We start from the raw sequence: 21,406 nt of genomic DNA, 5'->3' as shown, positions 1-21,406 counted from the left end.
ATCCAAGACTTTAGGTTACTGTTTTAAGTTGCAGAGCTCAAGTGACTGAATTCCTGGCTAAGTATGCAACATCTGAGCTGATTAAAGAGCTAAGGAATGCAAGAAAACTGCAAGGTGAATAGTGTGCATTAAAGAGCTGTTAAATAAATTAGAGCGTGCAAGATACAGGACTAAGTGAAGGATGCTTGTTAGTAACAGGTAACTGATGAGATAGACTGGTGAGGAAATAAGTTTATGGTAAATATGAAGCAGAACATAGAGGAAAAGCTATAGTGCAAAAATAACTTAGAGGGGAAGAAAAAGCAAAGTCATGTATTGAGAAATAAGTACTGTGCTATGGAGAATTACAAGTGAGGAGAGGAACTGTATTCCCAGGTACTTCAGGTTTTTGTGTCCAAAGCTCAGTTTAACGGGCTACTTTGGGGAGACCCAGAATGAGGCTTTCCTGCTTCTGCCCCTCACTGCCCTACAGACTCTGCCTTACGGAGCCTTACATTTGTCGTGTGTTTAAACCTCATTTGCATGTCTCAGGAAGGTAGCTGTCAGTTTAAAAGGGCCCACGGTTATAATAGGCTTGATGTGATGTGTATATTTGTCTCAAGCTCTCATGCATCACTGTGAAGGGTAATTATAACAATCCAAGCATGCAATCTTTATGAGAAGTCATGATTTCACATCTAAATGTTAAATGGGGCTGCTAATGTGAGTGAGTGCAGCTCAGTTTGAGTGAAAGAGTGTTAAAGAATCAGGTCTAGAGTGAATCAACCTGTGCATATGTGGCAACGAAAGGAAACAAGTAGTGTGAAGTATCAAAGTAAAGCATTCAAGAGTCCTAAGTTAGAGCCTGCCTCTGGGCACTGCCCCTTCTCCTAGGGTAATCCCAGAAAATATCCATCCTACAAACCGAATGGGAACCCAGTGACTATTATCTGCCATGACCTTTTTTTCTGAATTACATGATCTTCCCAACTCAGGTGGCTGTCACTGGTCTATGAGTCTTGTCAGCTCATGCCATTATTTCCTATGCTGCTCAAGATGCAAGTGATCCCATACGGTAAATAACAACCTTTGTGTGTCAGTGAAAGAGCACAGATGCTTCAATAGGTCTTTTCTAATATTGTGATCTTCTTTGGCCCTGTTATTGTGGGAAGCAAAGAGCCCAGCTTCTAGCCTTGGCAGCTTTTTAATAGAGAATCAAAAGGTTTCCAGTGCTTGGTCTTCAAGAACATACTTCTACCGTTTGAAAAAGTAGGTGTAAGGCGAGGGCTACAGTCTGTAGAGACCCGGAATCTGATCAGTTCTGTTATTGATCATTAGTGTTATTATTACTTCGTTTCCTAAGATGAGTTTTCAATCCACTTCTGTAGCAATCAGAAAGGGACAAATACAGTGAGGTCACTGTGATACCGAAAAGCCGGTTGAAGAAAACTCTCTAAGACTCAGAGCATTAGAAAGCAGGCATTCTTTATTGCAGCGCTGGGTGCACGGGGGATTCCTCCACCTAACATGCACACCCAAGCCCCTTAGTTGACAACTTAAATGCAGGTATCTCATACCTATTTATGAGGTTACACAACACAAACATACATATTTATAACAAAGGTGTGATTAGTTCAAAAGAGTTGTGTCAACAGTTTCTTCCATCTTATCTGAAGTGTGATGTGCATCCTTGGGTCTGGAGTCGTCCTTTTGGGTCACATATGTCTTTTATCTCCAGGTGCCTGGGGCCCAGGCCCATTCCATTGGGTCATAAAATGCCCATCATCTTCTGTCACCATGGTGCTACATCCTCTGTCCTTGGGGCCTCTATCTTTGTTTATGTGTCTTTGTTCCCACAGTTCAAAACGCCTTGTTCCCACAGCTCAAAATGCCTTAGCTTAAACAGACAACTCTTAAGCCTACTATGGCCAACCATCTTTTAGTTATGTACTTAGTTTCTTAACATTTCTATATCATTCCCCCCTTTCCCTTCATGGTTGCAGAATTCATATGGTGCAACCTAAAGTAGTATTATTAAAACTAAAGGTTAGTCCTAACATGTGAACAAATAAATACAAATACTTATTACGTGCCTAAATGTAAATATAAATACTTATTAGCGTACCTAAATGTAGTTTGAGGTATAGGTTATACACATTTGTTGCAATGTGTACAGCAATCACAACATTGTATAGTCAAGCAAGTTACTACTATCATTATAATTATCTCTAGGATTAAAGCAAGCAATTGTTTCAGCCACTTAAAGTCTGGCAACCAAGATGTGAGCTTATTCTAAATTTCTTCAAAGCCAAAGGAAGTATCATCTTTCTGTACTTTATGTAATATGCTTATTTGTTGTTTTATTAAGCTCATATCTGCGTTTATCCTTCCTGTTTCATCTATATATGTACAGCAGCTAGTATTTACGACTGCACAAACTCCACCGTGTGAAGCCAGCATCATATCTAAAGCCATCCTATTTTGGAGAGTAACTTTGGAAAGTTCTGTAACTTCTCTCTGTGATGCTCCAATTGCATCGGTTGTGGCATTCCCAATTTCTTCCATTACACCGGAAATATTTACTATAGTTTTCTCTAGCTCGCTGACTCCTAATGAAGGAATGAGCCATCTTACGAAAGAATGGAAAGCAGTGGGGCGAGTAACTAATGGGTTTGGTACACTTCTCTTTTGTCTTCCAATAGGTATCCTGGCCCACCCTAGTCCATGTAATTGGGGTAGTATTTTAATTTGAGGAAGGACTATTCCTAATGTGCAGGCGCCGGTCCACCAAGGGGGTAGTGATTTTCTAGCTACGTTTCCACAAAGCCAGTACCAACCCTTCCCTTTTGGGACTTTCCAATACATGTCCCTATAATTTTCGTGTTTCTTTGGTAATTGAAACTGGAAATACCAATCGCACTGAGGGTAATTTCCCACTGAGAGATTACCTTGAAGGGTGGTTTTGCGATCTGTCACACACTTAACTTTTTCTTCTAGCTTAGGGACTCTAATGTCCCAAATTTGTGGGTCTTCATTTTGTTCCTTAAAATAATCTCTAGGAGTTCCCCAAAGATCATTCCAGGTAGTATTGAAAGGAATGGGAAGGCCAATCAATGAAAGATTCGTAGCAGAGCTGTGCCTTGGGAACTTGGCACATACCCAGTATTCGCTCATGTTAATTGCCAATGCTACCCGTTTTATTAATTGTACATGGGTATTTTCATTCCACAGTGTCCCTAAGCTCTGTGAAGCGCCCCTTTGGTATATTAGCAGCTGTAACAACAAAATGGTTACCGCCTCTTGAGTCGGAGCTTTAAAGGGGCTTCTTCCTGAGATATCCATGGCGCTGGAGCTTTCTTGATTCGTGAATAGTGTATCCAGGGACCTTTGCTGTTTAATTTAACAGCAGTATATGTTGTCAGCAAAATCTGATAACGTCCTTTCCATTTCTCTTGTAGTGGCTCAGAAGTCCAAGATTTGAGGTAGACTCAATCTCCCGGCTGGAAGGAATGAGCTGGTGAATCAAGATTTAATGATTTATTCATTACAACAGATTTATTTATTTCTTGTATTACTTTCCCTAAGAGGATCATGTAATTTGATACATCATTTTGTCCCTGGATTTTCATTTTTCCAGGTAAACCTGGGATCTGGTACGGCCTTCCATAAAGAAGTTCATATGGACTCAGCTGTTGTTTACCCCTTGGCTGGACTCTTATTTGCAACAAGGCCAGAGGTAGAACCTGTGTCCAATCCATTGAAGTCTCCTGACACAATTTGCTTATTTGTAATTTAAGGGTATAATTCATCCTCTCTACCTTCCCACTTGCTTGCGGTCGATAGGGGGTATGCAAGTCCCAAGTAATATTCAGTACCTTTGATATTCCTGAGATGATAGATGCTATAAAATGAGGACCCCTATCTGATGATATACCTACTGGAATTCCAAACCTAGGAATTATTTCTTTTAACAATACTTTTACAACTTCTCGCGCTTTGTTGGTGCGGCAAGGAAAGGCTTCTGGCCATCCAGTGTAGGTATCTACTAACACCAGTAGGTATTTTAAATTTCTTTTTCTGGGTAACTCAGTAAAATCAATTTGCCAATACTCACCTGGAGCTCCACCTTCCGCTATCTTTCCAAAGTGTATCTTATTTTGTGTTTTGGGATTGTTTTTACAGCAGACTTCACACCTCTCAGTAACTGCCCTTACACTTTCTACCATATTTCAGCCAATTATAAATTTCTGTAAATGTTTTAAAAGGTTCTCAGTACCCCAATGGGCAGAATTGTGTTCTCTTTTCACTGCTTTGTTTAATAAGGTGTATGAAATTACTACTAGACCTGAAGGTGTCACAGCCCACCCATTCTCTTTCTTTTCAGCTTCTAATTTTTCAATTAATTTCAAATCCTGTTTATCATATATTGGGTGATCAGGTAAATTTAACTGACGTTCTGGAACTAATGCCTGAACCTCTGTCGAGATGCCTTTTCATGCAGCCCGTTTAGCAGCCTCATCAGCCAGCCTATTCCCACGCTGTTGTTCGCTGTCTCCTGCTTGATGGGCCTTACAGTACATTACAGCAACTTCTGCTGGTAATTGTACACTTTCGAGACATTTTAGGACTTCTTCTTTGTGTTTGATTGCTGTTCCTTGTGAGGTTAGAAGCCCTTGTTCTTTCCATATAGCCCCATGGGCATGAATTATTCCAAACACATACTTTGAATCAGTCCAAATACTCACTTTCTTCTCTTTGTTTAATTCTAATGCTCTAGTCAATGCGATTAATTCAGCTTTTTGAGCAGATACGTTTGGTGACAGTGGTTCAGCTTCTAGGACATCAGTCAAGTAGTCACCGCGTATCTGGACACATGCTGTCCATTCATGACAAAGCTGCTTCCATCTGTATAGAGTTCTAAATCGGGGTCTGGTAGAGGTGTATCTTTTAAGTCTGTTCTGCTGGCATATACTTCTTCAATGGTTCGTAGACAGTCGTGCTCTAAATCTTCTCCCTCATTTAGTTCAGCAGACAAGAAGGTTGCAGGATTCAATATAGCCGTTGTTTTTAATTTAGTGTCATCCTGATCTAGCAGGACAGCTTGATATTTGAGCATTCGGCTTGGAGAAGACCAATGATTTCCCTTCTGTTCTAGAACTGTAATTACTATGTGGGGCACATATACGGTTATTTGTTGCCCTAGGGTGAATTTCCGGGCCTCTTGTATTAGCATTACTCTTGCTGCCACTGCCCTCAGGTCTCCTGGCCACCCCTGACTTGTAGTATCTAGTTGCTTGGAGAAATATGTAACTGCTCGATGCAAGGGCCCGAGAAATTGTGCTAGCACCCCCAAGGCTATTCCTTTCTTCTTAGGGACAAACAGTTCAAAAGGCTTTTCAATATTCGGCAATGCCAATGCTGGTGCCTTTAACAGTGAATGTTTCAGTTCCTCGAAGGGCTTTCTTCCATCTTCGGTCCACGTTAAACAGGAATCAGTAGAAGCTTTCAATATCTCATACAATGGTTTTACCATCAGTTCATAATTGTCAATCTATAAATGGCACCAACCAGTCATTCCAAGGAAAGTTCGCAGTTCTCGGAGAGTTCTGGGTTCTGGAAGTTGACAGATGGTTTCCTTCCTTTTGGCTGACAGCTGCCGGTGTCCTTTGAAAATCTCAAAACCCAGATACATTACAGTCTCTTGGGTAATTTTGGCTTTTTCTCGTGACACTCGATAGCCACTTATCTCTAAGAAATTTAGAAGGCTAATTGTTAACCGCAAACATTCTTCCTTGGTGTCTTCTGCTAATAGGATATTATCCACATACTGAAGAACAATACTCTCTCAATTCTCTAATTGCCAAAGCTCAAGTTCTTTAGCGAGTTGGTTTCCAAAAATCGTCGGGCTGTTCTTAAATCCTTGTGGGAGCACAGTCCAGGTGTACTGAGTCTTTCTTCCTGTTTCTGGATTTTCCCACTCAAAGGCAAATAGGTCTTGGCTTTCTGGGGCCACGGGAATACAGAAAAAGGTATCTTTTAAATCTAGTATAGTAAACCATCCTTGTTTATCAGTGAGTGCAGTTAGCAAAGAATAAGGATTTGCTACAACTGGATGGATATCCTGTACTATTTGATTGATGGCTCTTAAGTCTTGAACCATCCTATATGTTTTTCCATCTGATTTCTTTACTGGCAATATAGGGGTATTATATTTGGATTCACATTCTTTTATTAAACCATACTTTAAAAGTTTTTGTATGAGAGCTAACAATCCCAACCTAGCCTCAATTTTTAAGGGGTACTGTTTCAATCTTACCAGTGTCGAATCCGATTTTAGATCTATTTTCACAGGTTCAGCCTTCTGGGACCTCCCCAGTACCTCTCCAGCTCAAACTAGAGGGATTACTGCTTCTTCTATTTCTCTTGGAATTTCTTCTTTATCCAGTTTGTCCTCCTGTAACAAGAATATTGAAGCCTGGACATATTTAGATTCTGGTATCAATACTTCTACATCTCCATCCTTAAATTTGATTTGGGCTTCTAGTTTTTCTAATAGATCTCGAGCTATTAGAGGCTTTGGAGCTCCTGGTAGGTAGAGGAATTCATGAGTTACCCATTGTTTTCTAATTTTAAATTTTAGTGGCTTGAAAAATGGTCTCTGTTCTGCTTTTCCTGTTGCACCAATAACTTTTATCATATTAGCTCATGTTTCTTTGTATTCAAAACTGAAAAGTTGCCCCTGTGTCCACCAAGCACTCCACTTCCTCGTTTCCCAGCTCAATTGTAACCAGCGGCTCTGCTGGGGAAGAGTGCTCCGGTCCCCTTCAGTCCTCTAATGCTATAATTGGTGCCACTTCCTTATTTCCTGCTAAAGCTGGGCATTCCCTTTTCCAGTGTCCTTCCTTTTTACAGTAAGCACACTGGTTCTGACTCACGGTCGGGTTTGGTGATCCCCGTCTTTTTCCTTTGCCTCGCATTCCACCTCTCATGCTTCCAAAACTTCCTCGATTTTTCTGAATATCCTCCAAAACAGCTACCAACTTAGCATTAGTCCTCTTTTTCTCCTCTTCCCTGTTTTGATATGCCATCCAGGCAACATCCAGCATTTTTATTAAATCTCTAGCCTCTGCCCCCTGCAGTTTTTGTAACTTCCGCCTGATGTCGTCCGATGCCTGCCCCATAAATAAAGAGGCTAGCTGTCCCGTTCCTTCCTCCGATTCACTATCTAAAGTGGTGTACTTTCTGGCTGCCTCTTTTAGCTGATTCAAAAAATCAGTTGGGGACTCATCTCTATTTTGTTTAATTTCGTACAGTTTAAACCAGTTAACAGCCTTTGGAGTAGCATTCCGTATCCCAAATAGGACTAATTTTTGGTAACGCCGGATCATTTCCCTATCATCTAGATTATTGGGGTTCCAATTTGGATCAACTGAGGGGAAGTGCTGTTCTACTCGCCCCTGTAATGCATCCGAGGCTATTTGAGCTTGCAGATGCGTTCGCACCACCCTCCGGATCATGTCTCGCTCAGTGCTGTCAAACAATACTTGTAGTATTGCTTCCATGTCCTGCCAATCTGGATTTTGAGTTTTAACCATCATTTCAAATGCACTTGCGACCTTTTCCGGATCATCCCTATAACTTCCAGCAGCCACCTTCCAATTATTCAAATCAGCAATTGAGAATGGAACTTTTACAAAAACCAGACCATCATTTCCAACCACTTGCCGTAAGGGAGCTTGCAGTCCCGGTCTCCTCCTACTCCGAGTTCTTTCTGAAATGGGTGTAGAGCTCCCCGCCTCCACGTCCACTATCCTTGTTCCCTCATTATCGTCATCTTCTTTCTGCACTAATTCATCTCGCCTGCCCGTTATCCGTAACCTTGGCGCAATTAACAGGTCTAAATCTTCTTCTATCTCCTCCTGAGTCAGTTTTAAACACCTCTGCCCTATGCTGCACGCGGAGCTGCATCTCTTTAACACCGTCTTGCCCTTTTTATCTTTTTCTAATGCCAGAACAAGAGGATCTGCTGGGGCTAGATTAATCCCACACTTATTGTGCCACTCTGGATGTTGCCGTAGCGTGAAAAACATATCAGCATACATTACTTCATCCCACTTTCCTTCCCTCCTTAGAAAAAGCATCAATTGCAACAAGGTATCATAATTTAAAGTCCCGTTCACTGGCCACTTTTCTCCTTCGTCTAGCCTATATAAAGGCCACCACTGATTACAGTATTTTATTAAATCTTCCTTTTTAGGACACCCTCCAGGAGGGCCTCCAATCTGTTTCCAATGCTGTAATATACACCCTAAAGGTGACTTCTTTAATATTCCACCTGTAGAACTCCCAGCCCCCATTATATATATATATATATATGAAGTATATAAAGCAAAATAGCAGTGAGGAAAAAAAAAATATGTGTACACAATAGCAGCAAAAATATACGCGTATAAGGGATACAATATTTAAAGCAGTTATTTATCAGTCACTTCGTCCTTCTCCGGCTGCACCCCTCGCAGGATAACAGAACCGCGGATCCAGACTCCGCACTCGCTTCGTACTTAATCGTACGTCTCACAATCTCACACACACAATTCACACAATCATACAAGTTTGAGAGCTCAAAACAGTTGTTCCACGGCAGCTGCCTGCCTATTAGGCAAACAAAGATATATTTTGTACAAATATACCAAACCAAAGCATATGCTAGGGAGCCATATCCCTTTTTTGTGGATACTTTGCCACGCTTATCCTGCACAGCTATGCACCTGCAACTTATAAGCAGGGAACCAAAAATTTTGAAAATCAAGAAAAGAATGCCTTTACTTACAATTTGAAGTTCTTACTTCTGGCCCTTCAGACCAGGGATCAGGGTCCCTCTCCGAGAAATCCCCGGTGCCGGCTGAGGTTCCATGATCCCAGGATCTGTCGAGCTTCAGAAGCAGAGTCCCTTCGTGGTCGCCAAAACTGATACCGAAAAGCCAGTTGAAGAAAACTCTCTAAGACTCAAAGTTAGAGTATTAGAAAGCAGGCATTCTTTATTGCAGCGCTGGGTGCACGGGGGATTCCTCCACCTAACATGCACACCCAAGCCCCTTAGTTGACAACTTAAATGCAGGTATCTCATACATATTTATGAGGTTACACAACACAAACATACATATTTATAACAAAGGTGTTATTAGTTCAAAAGAGTTGTGTCAACAGTTTCTTCCATCTTATCTGAAGTGTGATGTGCATCCTTGGGTCTGGAGTCGTCCTTTTGGGTCACATATGTCTTTTATCTCCAGGTGCCTGGGGCCCAGGCCCATTCCATTGGGTCATAAAATGCCCATCATCTTCTGTCACCATGGTGCTACATCCTCTGTCCTTGGGGCCTCTATCTTTGTTTATGTGTCTTTGTTCCCACAGTTCAAAACGCCTTGTTCCCACAGCTCAAAATGCCTTAGCTTAAACAGACAACTCTTAGGTCTACTATGGCCAACCATCTTTTAGTTATGTGCTTAATTTCTTAACATTTTTATATCAACTGTGCTTCCTGCTCCAACGTTTGAGGTCGCTTTGAAACATAACCTGCCAACACATGATATTTAAAGACTTCCAAAACAAAGCCTAATGCTCCTTAGCACATATTGTTCTTTTTTCTTTTTTTTTTTTTTTTAAAAGTCTCTTTCCCCTACTTTTCAAAAGAAAATATGTCTCTGTGGAACTACATTTTTACTCTCTTGGAGAACATGTTGTTCAGTCATGACACAAATCTTTGTGTAATCAAGAAAGTTACTTCAAGACTGGGAGGTTCTGAGACTCAGAAGTACTCCTAGTTTTTTTAACCATTAGCAGTGACACTCCAGCATTGAAACAAGATCTGTAAAACCCACTTAAGTGTTTCTGATGGCTGTCAGATGTATTAACTACCCTGCACATTAACACTTCTATTGCAGATGCAAATACTTCTCTTTACTGCTACCTGCACTGTAGTCTCCTGATCTTTCTAACCTGGTCAGAATGCCTTTGAGATTTTTTAAATTTTTTTTTTTTTACTTTATTGATTGCTCTTTTTCAGCCCTGGAAGAATGCCTTGCGGCCTTTTTAACTTCATGCAAAATGTAATGTGTGATTCAGCATAAAGAAAGGGAAGAGGAAACACGTTGAATACAGTGACAAATGGCAGAGGGGTCAGAGAAAAGGAAGATGCTCTGGCGGGGCCTGCAGAGGTCATGTTGTAATTGTGTGCCATAAATCTATAAGTAGCTAGACAGAAATGCCAGAGAAGCTTTTATGAAGTTTCTTGGAGCAGCTCCCATGAACAGCATAGGCAAGGCATGGCTGTGACTCCATGCAGAAAAGTCAAGTCTCTGCTCTTTCCTTATCCTGAACATTTGGGTTGCCAAAAATCATAGCATTTACAGAAGGAGTGATGCCCTTCTGAGCATTCTGTGAGAGTGCTTCTACTGAATTTCTCCTCTGAAGTAATTTTAGCTCCATGTTGTTTAAACCCATACTGCCTGCCAAATAAGATCCCAAAGTGCAAGGTAGCACTGTTATTTACAGTGTGTGCATTTGCGTACACTTCTATAAGTCAGCTGACTGTGCAGGTAACAATGCCCACATATATGGAGATGTGCCTGCCCACGTCATTTCATAGCTCATTTACACTTTATTTAAGTAAGTAGCTCAAAGCTTAAAGTGAAGTCCACATTTTGTGCATGCCTACACTGTGTTGGCTCCTCTAGCGTGACTCTACTCAGTTTCCCACATGAGTCTTCTTTCAAACTCCTTGTCTACAGCTGTGTGCAGCAACAAATGCAGGAGAGCCAGCTGGCTGAAAACCACTCAAAAAATAATGGAAATCAGGTGTCCAAAATGAGAATGTGTTTAGATGCAACTTGGCTTCCCTCAGTTTTCCCTGCAGAGAGCAGTGATTCTATATTATCTTTGATTTTTGCTCCCTGTGAAAATTATCCTCTGTCGATGGTTGGATATGGGAAGAACAGAGCTGGTGTGACTTCCAGTGACTTTATCTTGGCAGACACTGCATGCTAGTTGTACATCTGTCATACAGATGGAGAGACACTAGGGAAAAAAAGCAGCATTAAATAAAATTAAGTTTGGGATCTGGATGAAAAAGAAAACCAACCTCATATTTTTTGTCATTATGATGTTAGCCAGTTGTAGGTACCAGGGATAAGCATGCTCTGGGTAGATGGATAGAAACATATTTAGCAACCTGAGAGCTCTGTTCTAGAAACTCAGCCCAGTACTGTTCTGCTCTCTGGGGAAACCAGGACCACATGTGGGAGGCAGGACTTCTGGGAATAACAGAAATTGGGACTACACATTCTGCTTTAGGTTCCCACTTGGTAATCTTTAATGCCCTTTTTTGTTCTGAGGCTTTGGGTTTTGACAATGCAAAAACATTCCTCAAACAGTCTGTTGCCATTTTTTGCAATGGAAAAGCCTGTATTCAAAATGTTGGGCATTAAACTCAATGTATGTGCTTGCAAGCTTACTGCTGTCTCATTGCTGTTGTTTCCTTTTTCTCAGGACATGACCTTCACCACCACAATGAATCAGGAAAAACCTGTGAAATCCTTCTAGCTCCCTGGCTGTGCAATTTGCTGTTCCCTTGCTGTTCACCAGACAGCAGCTCTTCCCACTCAAAGCACAGAAGAAGCCAGCAAGTCACAAATGACAGCTGAAAAGTGAAGCATTATCAAAAGCTGTGTGAGACTCTGTCAAAGAGAAACTTTATATAGTAATTCTCCTTCTAAGCCTGGGAAGCTGTGTATCCCATCAGTTCCAAAGAACAGAGAGAAGATATGTTCAAGTAACCGATACCAGAAATTGCACAAACCAATACATATACTAGAATATCTACACACAGTGATCTACAGCATTTAGAAATCTCCATTCAGAATGGATGATGGATATAGAAACACAAACCTCTATCAAGGGGGCAGGGAGGCAAACCAAGTTTCAGACAACTACAGGTACCAGGATGGTAACTATGAAGGGTATGCACCCAATGATGGCTACTACCGTGGCGGGGATGAGCCTGCTCATGAAGAAGATGCCCAGAGTGATGTTACAGAAGGCCATGATGAAGATGATGAGGTCTATGAGGGGGAGTACCAAGGGATCCCACACCCAGATGACATTAAAGAAAAGCAGAAGAAACGAGCTCCTGCTGTGGCTGATGAGTACAGAGACCGTGATGACCTTATGGCAGAGAGGATGGAGGATGAGGAGCAACTTGCCCACCAGTATGAGAACATCATTGAGGAATGTGGCCACGGACGCTTCCAGTGGACCCTCTTCTTTGTTTTAGGGTTGGCACTGATGGCAGATGGGGTGGAGGTGTTTGTGGTTGGATTTGTTCTTCCCAGTGCTGAGAAGGATATGTGCTTATCCAGTTCGAACAAAGGGATGCTAGGTAAGTGCCACTTGCAAAAGTTCTTCTGATGCAGTAGAAAGTAGAACCCTTTTTTTTCTAGTGACCAGCTGATTTCAGGATCTTCTGATGACTCTCTTGTGTTCTATGTCATGCATAGTAATGGCTGGGTGGATCTGACTCAAGAGGGGTTTGCATGCTGCTGAGAAGGCAGCTACTCAAAAGCAGCAGAATTGCATCACATCTAAGCCCAGCCTATGCTGTGGCCCCAGTACTGTCACTGCAGGCTGGATATGAACAAGGCAGCTCATAGTCAGCAGGTCCACAGGACCAAACTCATAGGGGTGTTCCAGGACAAATAAGTGAAAAGGTAAAGGTGGCTTTCCATACTGGAGGATCTAGTGACTCAGATTTCAGCACTTTTAGAAACTACATTGTAATGAGAAGTCCACAAAGCAGTACCATCCAAGTATGACAGTTATAAAAGGGGTCTGTTTGCTCTGAATCACTTGGCTGTTACATCCGGATGCGTCCTGCTCTCCAAAGTTTTCCACTTTGCCCAGGTTCCCCTGTTCTTCAGCCCAAAGTCCCAACTGGCAAATCAGCTGCGCAGTCGGTTCCTTCTGCATGCTAACTTCTTGGTCAGAGCAGTTTGCTAACACATACTGGATCAGAAGTAGCCAATGGAGGTTTCTTCTTAGGTCTGTGGAATGCAATTAATGTGCTGCATGGGGATTAAAGGCTGAGGCTACTGGCAACATCCCTTTTGCATTACCATTGACATCTCCCTGTGGTCAAAATACAAAGGCTTAGTTACTGGGAGTGAGACTGGGTGGAAAGGTTTGGATGAACAATTTTTTCCCTTGCACATTATAAGCCAAAGACAGCAAAGTCTTCCAAATCTCCAAGAATCAGGAAAGTATCCAGCATGGCCCATAGTGAGAGCCAGCTGTGCAATAGTACAGCGCATCTGGAAGGAAAATAAAGTCGCTCTTCAAAGAACTGCTTTAGGAGGGGGAGAGTGTGTCTTGATGGACATGTACTGGGGTTGTAGGGGAATCATCAGGGCCTGTAGTTCATACATTCTGGCCCAGAAGCTCTGCCTGATGCAAGGTAAATGCAGATTTTGGATTAGACCCCAGCCCTTGACTCCATTCTATTTGCATTATTTTCATGTAACAAAGGCAATAGATAATTATCCTTATATAGACCTCTCATCTTGGTGTCCTAGGTCCTAGACTTTTTTTCTTCTGTTTCTTCTCTTTTATTTGAACTTGAGGATCAGGATGTTTATTTCTATAGTTAAATAGTTTTGTCCCTTAAAGAGTTTACTAACTTTTTTTGCTTCACAAACCACTTAAAAATTCTAGCTCAAAATATCTCATGTCAGATATCTAAAAGCAAATTGCTCACAAATGGATCCTGATTTCAAAGGCACTTCCGAATTCACTAGCTCCCCATGGGACACCAGGCTGGGTGCCTTTTCAGTGATGAGACCTTTTTTGAAAAGCAGGTCATTTATTTTGGTGACTATGTGAAAGCTGAGATCTTCTGAAACTCTGACCCCATAAATATCTATCCTCATAGAGCTCAGGCTCTGGCAGGCACCCCAGTCAGAAAACTTCAAATGTCACAAGAAAATCTATCTTTGAAGTATTTCTGGCCCAGCCACAGGTAAAAATGAACAAGAAATCTCCCCAGAGAGCTCGTTCTGCTTTTTCCAGCTCAGTATTTGTAAGGCTGAAAGTTCAGGGTGTTCTGATAAGCTCTGAATAAGCAAGGAGACATTTGGGTCCATATCCAATTCCAGCTCCAACCTCCTGCGCATTAGCTAAACTAATCTGGAACTGCTAATTAGGGGAAGAACACTCCTTTTGCTGTCTTTCCTGTCCACTTTTAAAGACAACTTTCGAGAACCTAGTTTTGCAGAACAATTTCTTCTGTCCTTAGCTTGTTTGTTTGAGGGATGTGCTGTCAAGGTTTGTATTCACACTATTTTGTGGATTAAATATGAGGAAAAAAAAGAATTTTCCTAAAAACAATAAAAGTTGATTCATTGTCAGGCATTGGAATGGGCTGCCCAGGGCAGTGGTGGCGTCCCGATCCTGGAGGTGTTTAAGAGTTGGGTTGACATAGCGCTGAGAGATATGGTGTAGTTGGGAACTGTCAGTGTTAGGTTAATGGATGGACTAGGTGATCTTCAAGGTCTTTTCCAACCTTGATGATTCTGTGATTCTGTGATCTTAGTTTGAGGCAGAGAGAAAAGTGGATATTTATGGTAGCACTCAGTTATTGCTGACTGGTGTTGTACATGAGGCTGGTCTCAGATTCAGTCTGTCTTATTCGTTAAACATACTTTCTTGTCTGCTGGGCATTTCTCTGCTGCAGTTTTCCTCTTGGATCTGAGGTTTGTGAGATGATCCTTTGTGACAATGAATTAAGCGTGGCTTAGAAAGCCTTAGATTGCAGAGCACTTAGGTTGCTGTGCACTGATACCAGTCATTAATACCCAAGGGCATCAAGAAGTGAGGGTGTGAGGAGGCTGGAGCAGGTACAGGGGCTGCTGGAGGGCATAAGAGGGGAAGAGTGCAGATCTCTGGGTTTGGAGAGGAGGAGGAGAGCTTTCTGCCAACCTCAGGGAGCAGCAGGGAGCAGAGGGTGTTGGAGGTTTGGCAGGCAGCAGCAGGGCAGTGCAGGGACACAAGGTTTGGGTGCAGACCTGCCTCCAGCACATCCTGGTGTCCCAGGTACTGCCCCTGCAAGAGGGTTTCATCCCTTTTCTGAGCAGCTGTGGGTATAGGGCATGATAGGACAGACAGATATCATCTCCTGAGAGGAAAGTCTGGGGAAGTGCTATTGATGGAGACAAGAACGTAATCTTCCTCTAAACCTTTCCTGGATTAGCTTCAGCACCCATCCACCTGCAATAAGAAAAAAGGTATCTCCTAACAAAGCACAGAGCCTCCAACATATGCTCATTTCCTTCTGTGTTTCCATTCCCTCGCCAATCTATGGGCTGTGCTATTGCAAATTGATCTTACTAATACTCAGGGTTCAATGATACTTACAGTTTGACTTGGTGGCAATCAAAGAGCTCTTCACCTCAATTCCTGCCTAATGTGCAGTAACGATCTTGCAAGAGTGTGTCTGCATAGAGCAAACGGAGGGTTGATTAGAGAAGGCACAGATTTCCCTCAAGTTATCATGAGGTTTTAGGGAAGCAGGGTTATTATCCACACAGGAGTTACTGCCCCTTACCGTATCCCCACGTACCAATAGGTGTCTACAGATGAACTTGTGTTTATTCCCAAGCAACAATTTGTCTTAACACATCTTTGCTAAGGAAATATAATCACGTTATCCCAGGTGGAGTTAAGGTTGCTTCCAGGCAGCTGCTAATATTTAAACACACAAGAAGGTCTTAGCTATAACAAGAGAATCCAGGCAGGAAAAAATGGGAAATAAGTCAGGTAAGTAATTAAACTCTCACAGGAAGGAACAAATAAGAGAGCTGAAGTAGATGCCCCCTAAAGACCAATTTAGTGAAGTTCAGCTTCTGCTAAAAGGATATTTTGCTTTAAATACTCTGTATATTGCATATTTTTCCTCCCTCAGAAAGCAAGCATGGAAAAATATCAAGCAAATTATGGCCAAATTATGCAAAAATTACAAATAAACAGATGCCCACAGTGTTTCATGAAATGTGTGAAATGAATATGACACATCTTAGAAAACGTTTACATTTTGTTCTGAAAATAAACATCTCACCATCAGATGCAAATTAACCACTATTTTAGCCCTGAATATCCCTAGTGGGACAAAAACACATATTTGGAGTTTTTCTGTTATGCAAAATGCTATTTTGAAGATGATTGCAGGAGTATTACCCCCCCCCCCCCCAAAAAAGAAACAACTGTGTATATTTTAGCAGTTTGATTTCATCAATTTTTAACACTAGTTGTTAAGAATAAGTTTGGTAACTTGTAACAGCATTATGTTTATGTATTCATTTGATAAATCTGCTTTGCTGAGCTTTCATCAGCAGTAGTCATAATAATAATTAATTTCTTAAACTTACTGAAACAGAATATTCCTTTTCAGTATAATACATTGTCAGAAACAGATGTCTTTTTATTTGCTAAGGATAATTATATGAAGAGTCATAAAATTGTTGAAAGGCACACAGTCTAATAATTTGGAGAAATATTGTATAAATGTATATCTTCAAGTGCTTTTAATCACCTCTCAGAGGACTAAATATCATATTTGCAAGCATAGAATAGTAAGTACACAGCAAGTATAAAAGATGGTGTCACAGTAATGTTTTAAACTTTTTCACATCCTGCATATAAAAAACACAAGGCACAGTTAAAGCATCAGGCTTCGCAGATCCCCAGAGCTGCAGTTGTGTTATCATCATTTCACAGTTCAGTAAACTGAGAGAAGAAAATTTTTAAGGGCTTTGCCCATAACTGCAAAACAGCCACACCAATGCTGAGAATAAAATTCTTTTTTCAGGACAAAACTCCCTTTTCCCTTTTATGATTTAATAATAATATTTTAAGGAGAATATCATCTTACAGACTCTTAACCTCGCAATGTTAGATTAAAAAAAAATAGAGAAAAGATCCTATTAGTAATTATGCACCTTTGTAGCAATTCAAGCTTGACTGTGTGAGTCACGTTAAATAGGATGTGTAACATTATCCCTGCTTTTAGATGTGTGAAGAGGATGTTTTATTATCAGCTGAGATAAAATCTGGCCTCAGCTTCTCATTGACCTGAATTCACCTGATATGACAGTAAATCCTAATCCCTTCTGTAGAGCTCAGTGGCTTTTCTCTGCTTCTATTTTGTTTTTTTTTTTTTTCTGGATAAGCACAGACGAACCCAGCCATGGCTCCCTTGCTCTGCCATGGCTTGTGGCTGCCTGTTTTGTACCTCCATGGTCATGGACCCCCCAACACGGCAGCTAGTTAAACCCTGATGAGTCTTGCCCATGTCCACGCCCTGAGCATTGGGCACAAACTCCCAGCTGCAAATTTGCTCTTGAACAGAAACGCTCCTGCAGCCCAAGGAGTATCATCATCACCCCAAGTGGTAGGGACATGTTAGAGGAAAAAAAAGGTGGTTTTTTGATTTGGGAACACCCCACACCTTGTGCAGGTCCAATATGGGGATGGCTGCATCCCCATTTATAAACACTGAGGGAATTTCATCTGACGAGAGCCAGCATGAGCAGGGTTTCATTTAACAGCAAAGGATTTGTTTGGTTTCCTCTGTGGAAAACGTTGCTTTAGCAGAGGGGTTGGGTGGGGGGAACCAGATGGTCCCATGAATATTGTAGTAATGGACAAGTCCTGTGGGGGGACTGTGAAGCCAGCAGAGTGTAAACAGCCACCCACGCCTTGCTGGCAGCCCTCGCTGCAGTGTTTGGTGTGCGTTGCCTCGCCAGTGCTGCGTCAAAGCGCTCACGGATTCACGCATCCACCTTTGGCTTTAATGTGCAGAATCCCCTCGATCTCAGCAGCCAGATTCACCCAACATCCACCCCCAAATCTCCAAAACCAGAAAGGTGCCTTTTACATGGGCGATCTGTTTCTCAGTGGCGGAGCCATTAGCTGTAGATGAAGTCTCTCTGCTTGTACTTAATCAACAAGGCAAGTGCAACCAGACTACCCTTTCATTTGATTTCCATTTACAAGGTCAAGGAGATTCATGAGGAAAGCACTAATAAGCCTGCAAGGAAAAGCAGATTAGAAATTCAGGAAGAAAGGGAAAAAAGACCACTCAGTCCTCAGTTCATCCTCTGCTGAGACCATCCCCTGCTCTGGGGCATGCCGGCCATTGCTAGAGCAGAAGACAGTCAGGACTACCACTGGTTTATTCTTCTCTTTAAATTACGCACAGTCAGATCCTGTGCCTTGCCTCATCCATCTCCAAAATTGTCCAGACTTAACTCACAAAATTTTGTTTGTGTCCATAAAGTGCACCCATGTATAACAGATGCTACACCAGTAAGAGTGTTTGGATTTCTTTTTTATTACAGTTTGAATTGCAAGATATATTAGGTCCTAATCCTTTTCTGTTGTCCTGTCCTCAAAAGCCTTCTTTTTTTTATCGTAGGGCTGTACTGGTAGTGGCCTGGGCTTTGAAGGCAGGTAGGAGCTTTCACGTTCCCCTGCACCTGGACCCAGGCAGCCTCCTCACCTTCCTGACAGCACCAAGGACTCCAGGACTAATTCTTCCCATTGAGCTGAGATTTTTCTGCTCAAATTTTCCATTTATTCCATGAGTCCTTGTCCTGACTTGAAAGGGATTATTTTCAGATGTGCCTCATTTTTAAGAATTTTAATCCCATTAACTGTCAATGAAAGAAATTCATCCTTGTGATGGACATTTAGGTAAACCTTGATTAGTTTTTTTTTCTGAAACCCTTATGAGTCTACTTTTAATTACATCAAAATAGTAAAAATACAGTTTAGCACACATAGCTGTATACTGTATCTGCCTTTCCTTATTCCTAGAACTTCAGCTTTTATGTCCACAATTCCTGTCTAACAGGGAGCACACAACTTCAATGAAAGCTAATAAATTTCTTAGTGTAAAAATGCTGTATATGTTACCTCTTTTCTGGTGGGAATAAGCCCAGTTACTGGTCACATATTTTCCTTATAACTTCAGCATTGGATGAGTCATAACCTGAAATTTATTCTTAGAATTTCTGCTCTTTGGTTTTCCACCAATTTTATGGGAGGCTGCTGCAGGCATTCCCACAGGCATTCATTATACTCCATTACTCGTGGAATAGTCTGCAAATAATGAGTTATTCAGAGTTGCCCTTAACATTTCACCTAACCACTGCAAGTGTTAATTTGGAAGCTGATGCCTCCTAGCACAGCCTAGGTCTGCATGGTTTGCAGGCGGTGTTTGAAGTAAAATTTCTGGTACAGACCACTGTAATGTTGTTCTGTAGAATATTTGGTGGACGGAAGTAACACAGCAAAAGAAATACCATTTAGTGATCACTTTTTTTGGTCCAATTCTCATCAAAATTTGAGTTTCCTTGATATGAGCTGGATCTCTTTTAGAGGTAACAACCATCACTGGTTGTTGGAGAGACCTGGTCCATGGGCTGCCAGCTGCTGGACTGATCAGTTCCCACATATTGTTCCTTAACAGTTCCTTAACAGACAGTCTCCAGAAGACTGTCTCTCCCGAATGGAGACTATATGAGTAAATATTCCACTCCTTCCTGGGTCCCTGCCACCTTATTGTTAATCCAGGACACAGCAATCTGCAAAGCCTGATATTGTCCTGCACCTTGGGTCCCAAGATCCATCAGCTGACAACGTGTTTTATAGCAGCTGCCCCAAAAGTTTTAATGATATTGGCCAGAACATGCAGTCTTCCCAAAAGAGACCTCTCCATCATAATAAAGTGTCCTGCTGATTTTGTTTCAGCCCTGAAGTAGACATTTCTATAACCTGGATCATTCCCCTCAGAAACTGGCCAAGCAGACAGTCTCTGATCATCCCCGAGGTTTCCTTTACTACAGATCTTCATTGTTTTAGATTTCTAGGGGACAATGTATCCACTGGTTTATTACATACAATAACCAGTTAAAGCCACAACCTCTAAGTGAGTGTGTGACATTAACAGCTCTGCTGTGTTTTATGTTGCTCACTGTTTAATGGATGCTGTGTTGCAGAGATATAATCTTCTCTTCCATTGCAAGTTTGGGCTTCTGAGAATCTGCAGGGGTTTGCCCACGAAAGCAGCTCCACTCCACTTCTTGGTGCCCAGTTTCAAACACTGCCACAGCCTGTGCTAAGTCCACTCTTCCCCTGGTCAGAGAGCTGCTGCCCTGCCACCAACCAGGGTATTCAGCTGCAAAAAATCACCAGCTAGAGGACAGTAACAACCTCCTCCACCTCTTCCTGACCTGGGACATTTTCTGTTACTAAGAGGATTTGGATGAACATCTGCCATCCAGGGACTTTTCTCGGGAAAAAAAAAAAAAAAAAAAAGAAAAAAATTAACTCTAGGAGATAATTTTTTCTTCCTCATCGGGGTCTGGCAGTGTGGGCTGAGCTGTGCTGTGAGCCGCTCACACGGTGGTGGCAGGGCTCACTGTCAGATGGGTGGCTGCGATGCACCAGTGAGTAGATCCAGGGTGCATCATCACTTCTGTCTGCTGGCTGCGATCCGAGCTGCTTCATTAAATGTAGCTTGGGAGCCAGGGTAAAAGCATTAGGCCTTACAGCACTGCATTAAGATTCTTCCTTCAGAAAGATTTTGGACTGAAATGGTTTTTTGCCTCAACTCTCCCTTGTAATTTTCAGTTCAGTGAACAAGCTGGAGGCCAAAGTTAATGGAGAAAGAGATCCCAGATTCTCAGATGTGTACGTATCTTCTCTGACTGCTGCAGATCAGTGTCTGAAACCTTTACACACCTTCAGATCACCTCACCAGGACAGGTCAGGCCAGGAAGGTTGGGCAGGGAGTGTGGGTATTGATTGCACAGAGCCACACGCTTATGGTGGAGGTACAGTTGCACTGTCAAAATCCTGTGCTGCGGTTCTGGTACAAAGGCTGTTAAGAGGCAAGAACAGATTTTTTGTCTTTGACACACAAAATCCTGATTGCCCTTTAGACATTGTGTGGATAGAAAAGAAAGCAGAACCATTCACAGAGAGGTGACACCACTACCCTGCTATGGAACGGGGGAGACTTCAGAAATCTGAAATTTTCCACTTCTGATCAACGTGAGACAAGCATCCTTCAAATGCTGCAGTGGATCTCTGCTGCATAACTTTTAATTTAGTAATGCATTTCAAATCAAGTGCAGGCATTTACAATCAAAAGAAAGACAGAATCAGTTGCCAAATAACTCTGCGTTAGTCCTTAGTTAGATTTGCTAGATGGCACAGAACAGCCTTCAGCCATCAGACTGATTGTCTTGGTTAAGCATTAATAAATTGCAAAAAAAATCATCATCACCTTGTTTCTCAAGTGATGTGTTTGACAGAAAAG

At 41.9% G+C, this 21,406-nt stretch overlaps 1 protein-coding gene across 2 annotated transcripts in view; it reads left to right on the top strand.

Moving 5' to 3' along the window:
• Positions 1 to 21,406, top strand: part of SV2B (synaptic vesicle glycoprotein 2B) — a 77,796-nt gene that overhangs the window by 32,577 nt on the left and 23,813 nt on the right. For both annotated transcript variants that reach the window (XM_074837780.1, XM_074837779.1), the window contains one exon: positions 11,524 to 12,412. In XM_074837780.1, coding sequence (XP_074693881.1) covers positions 11,896 to 12,412 — 517 coding nt within the window. In that variant the 5' untranslated portion in view covers positions 11,524 to 11,895. The remainder of the gene's footprint in view (positions 1 to 11,523; positions 12,413 to 21,406) is intronic.

The sequence above is a fragment of the Strix aluco genome, chromosome 12 (genome assembly GCF_031877795.1).
Source record: "Strix aluco isolate bStrAlu1 chromosome 12, bStrAlu1.hap1, whole genome shotgun sequence".
Taxonomy (NCBI): Eukaryota; Metazoa; Chordata; class Aves; order Strigiformes; family Strigidae; genus Strix; species Strix aluco.
The sequence above is the reverse complement of the archived record's forward strand: the minus strand, read 5'-3'. Positions and strand labels throughout refer to the sequence as shown.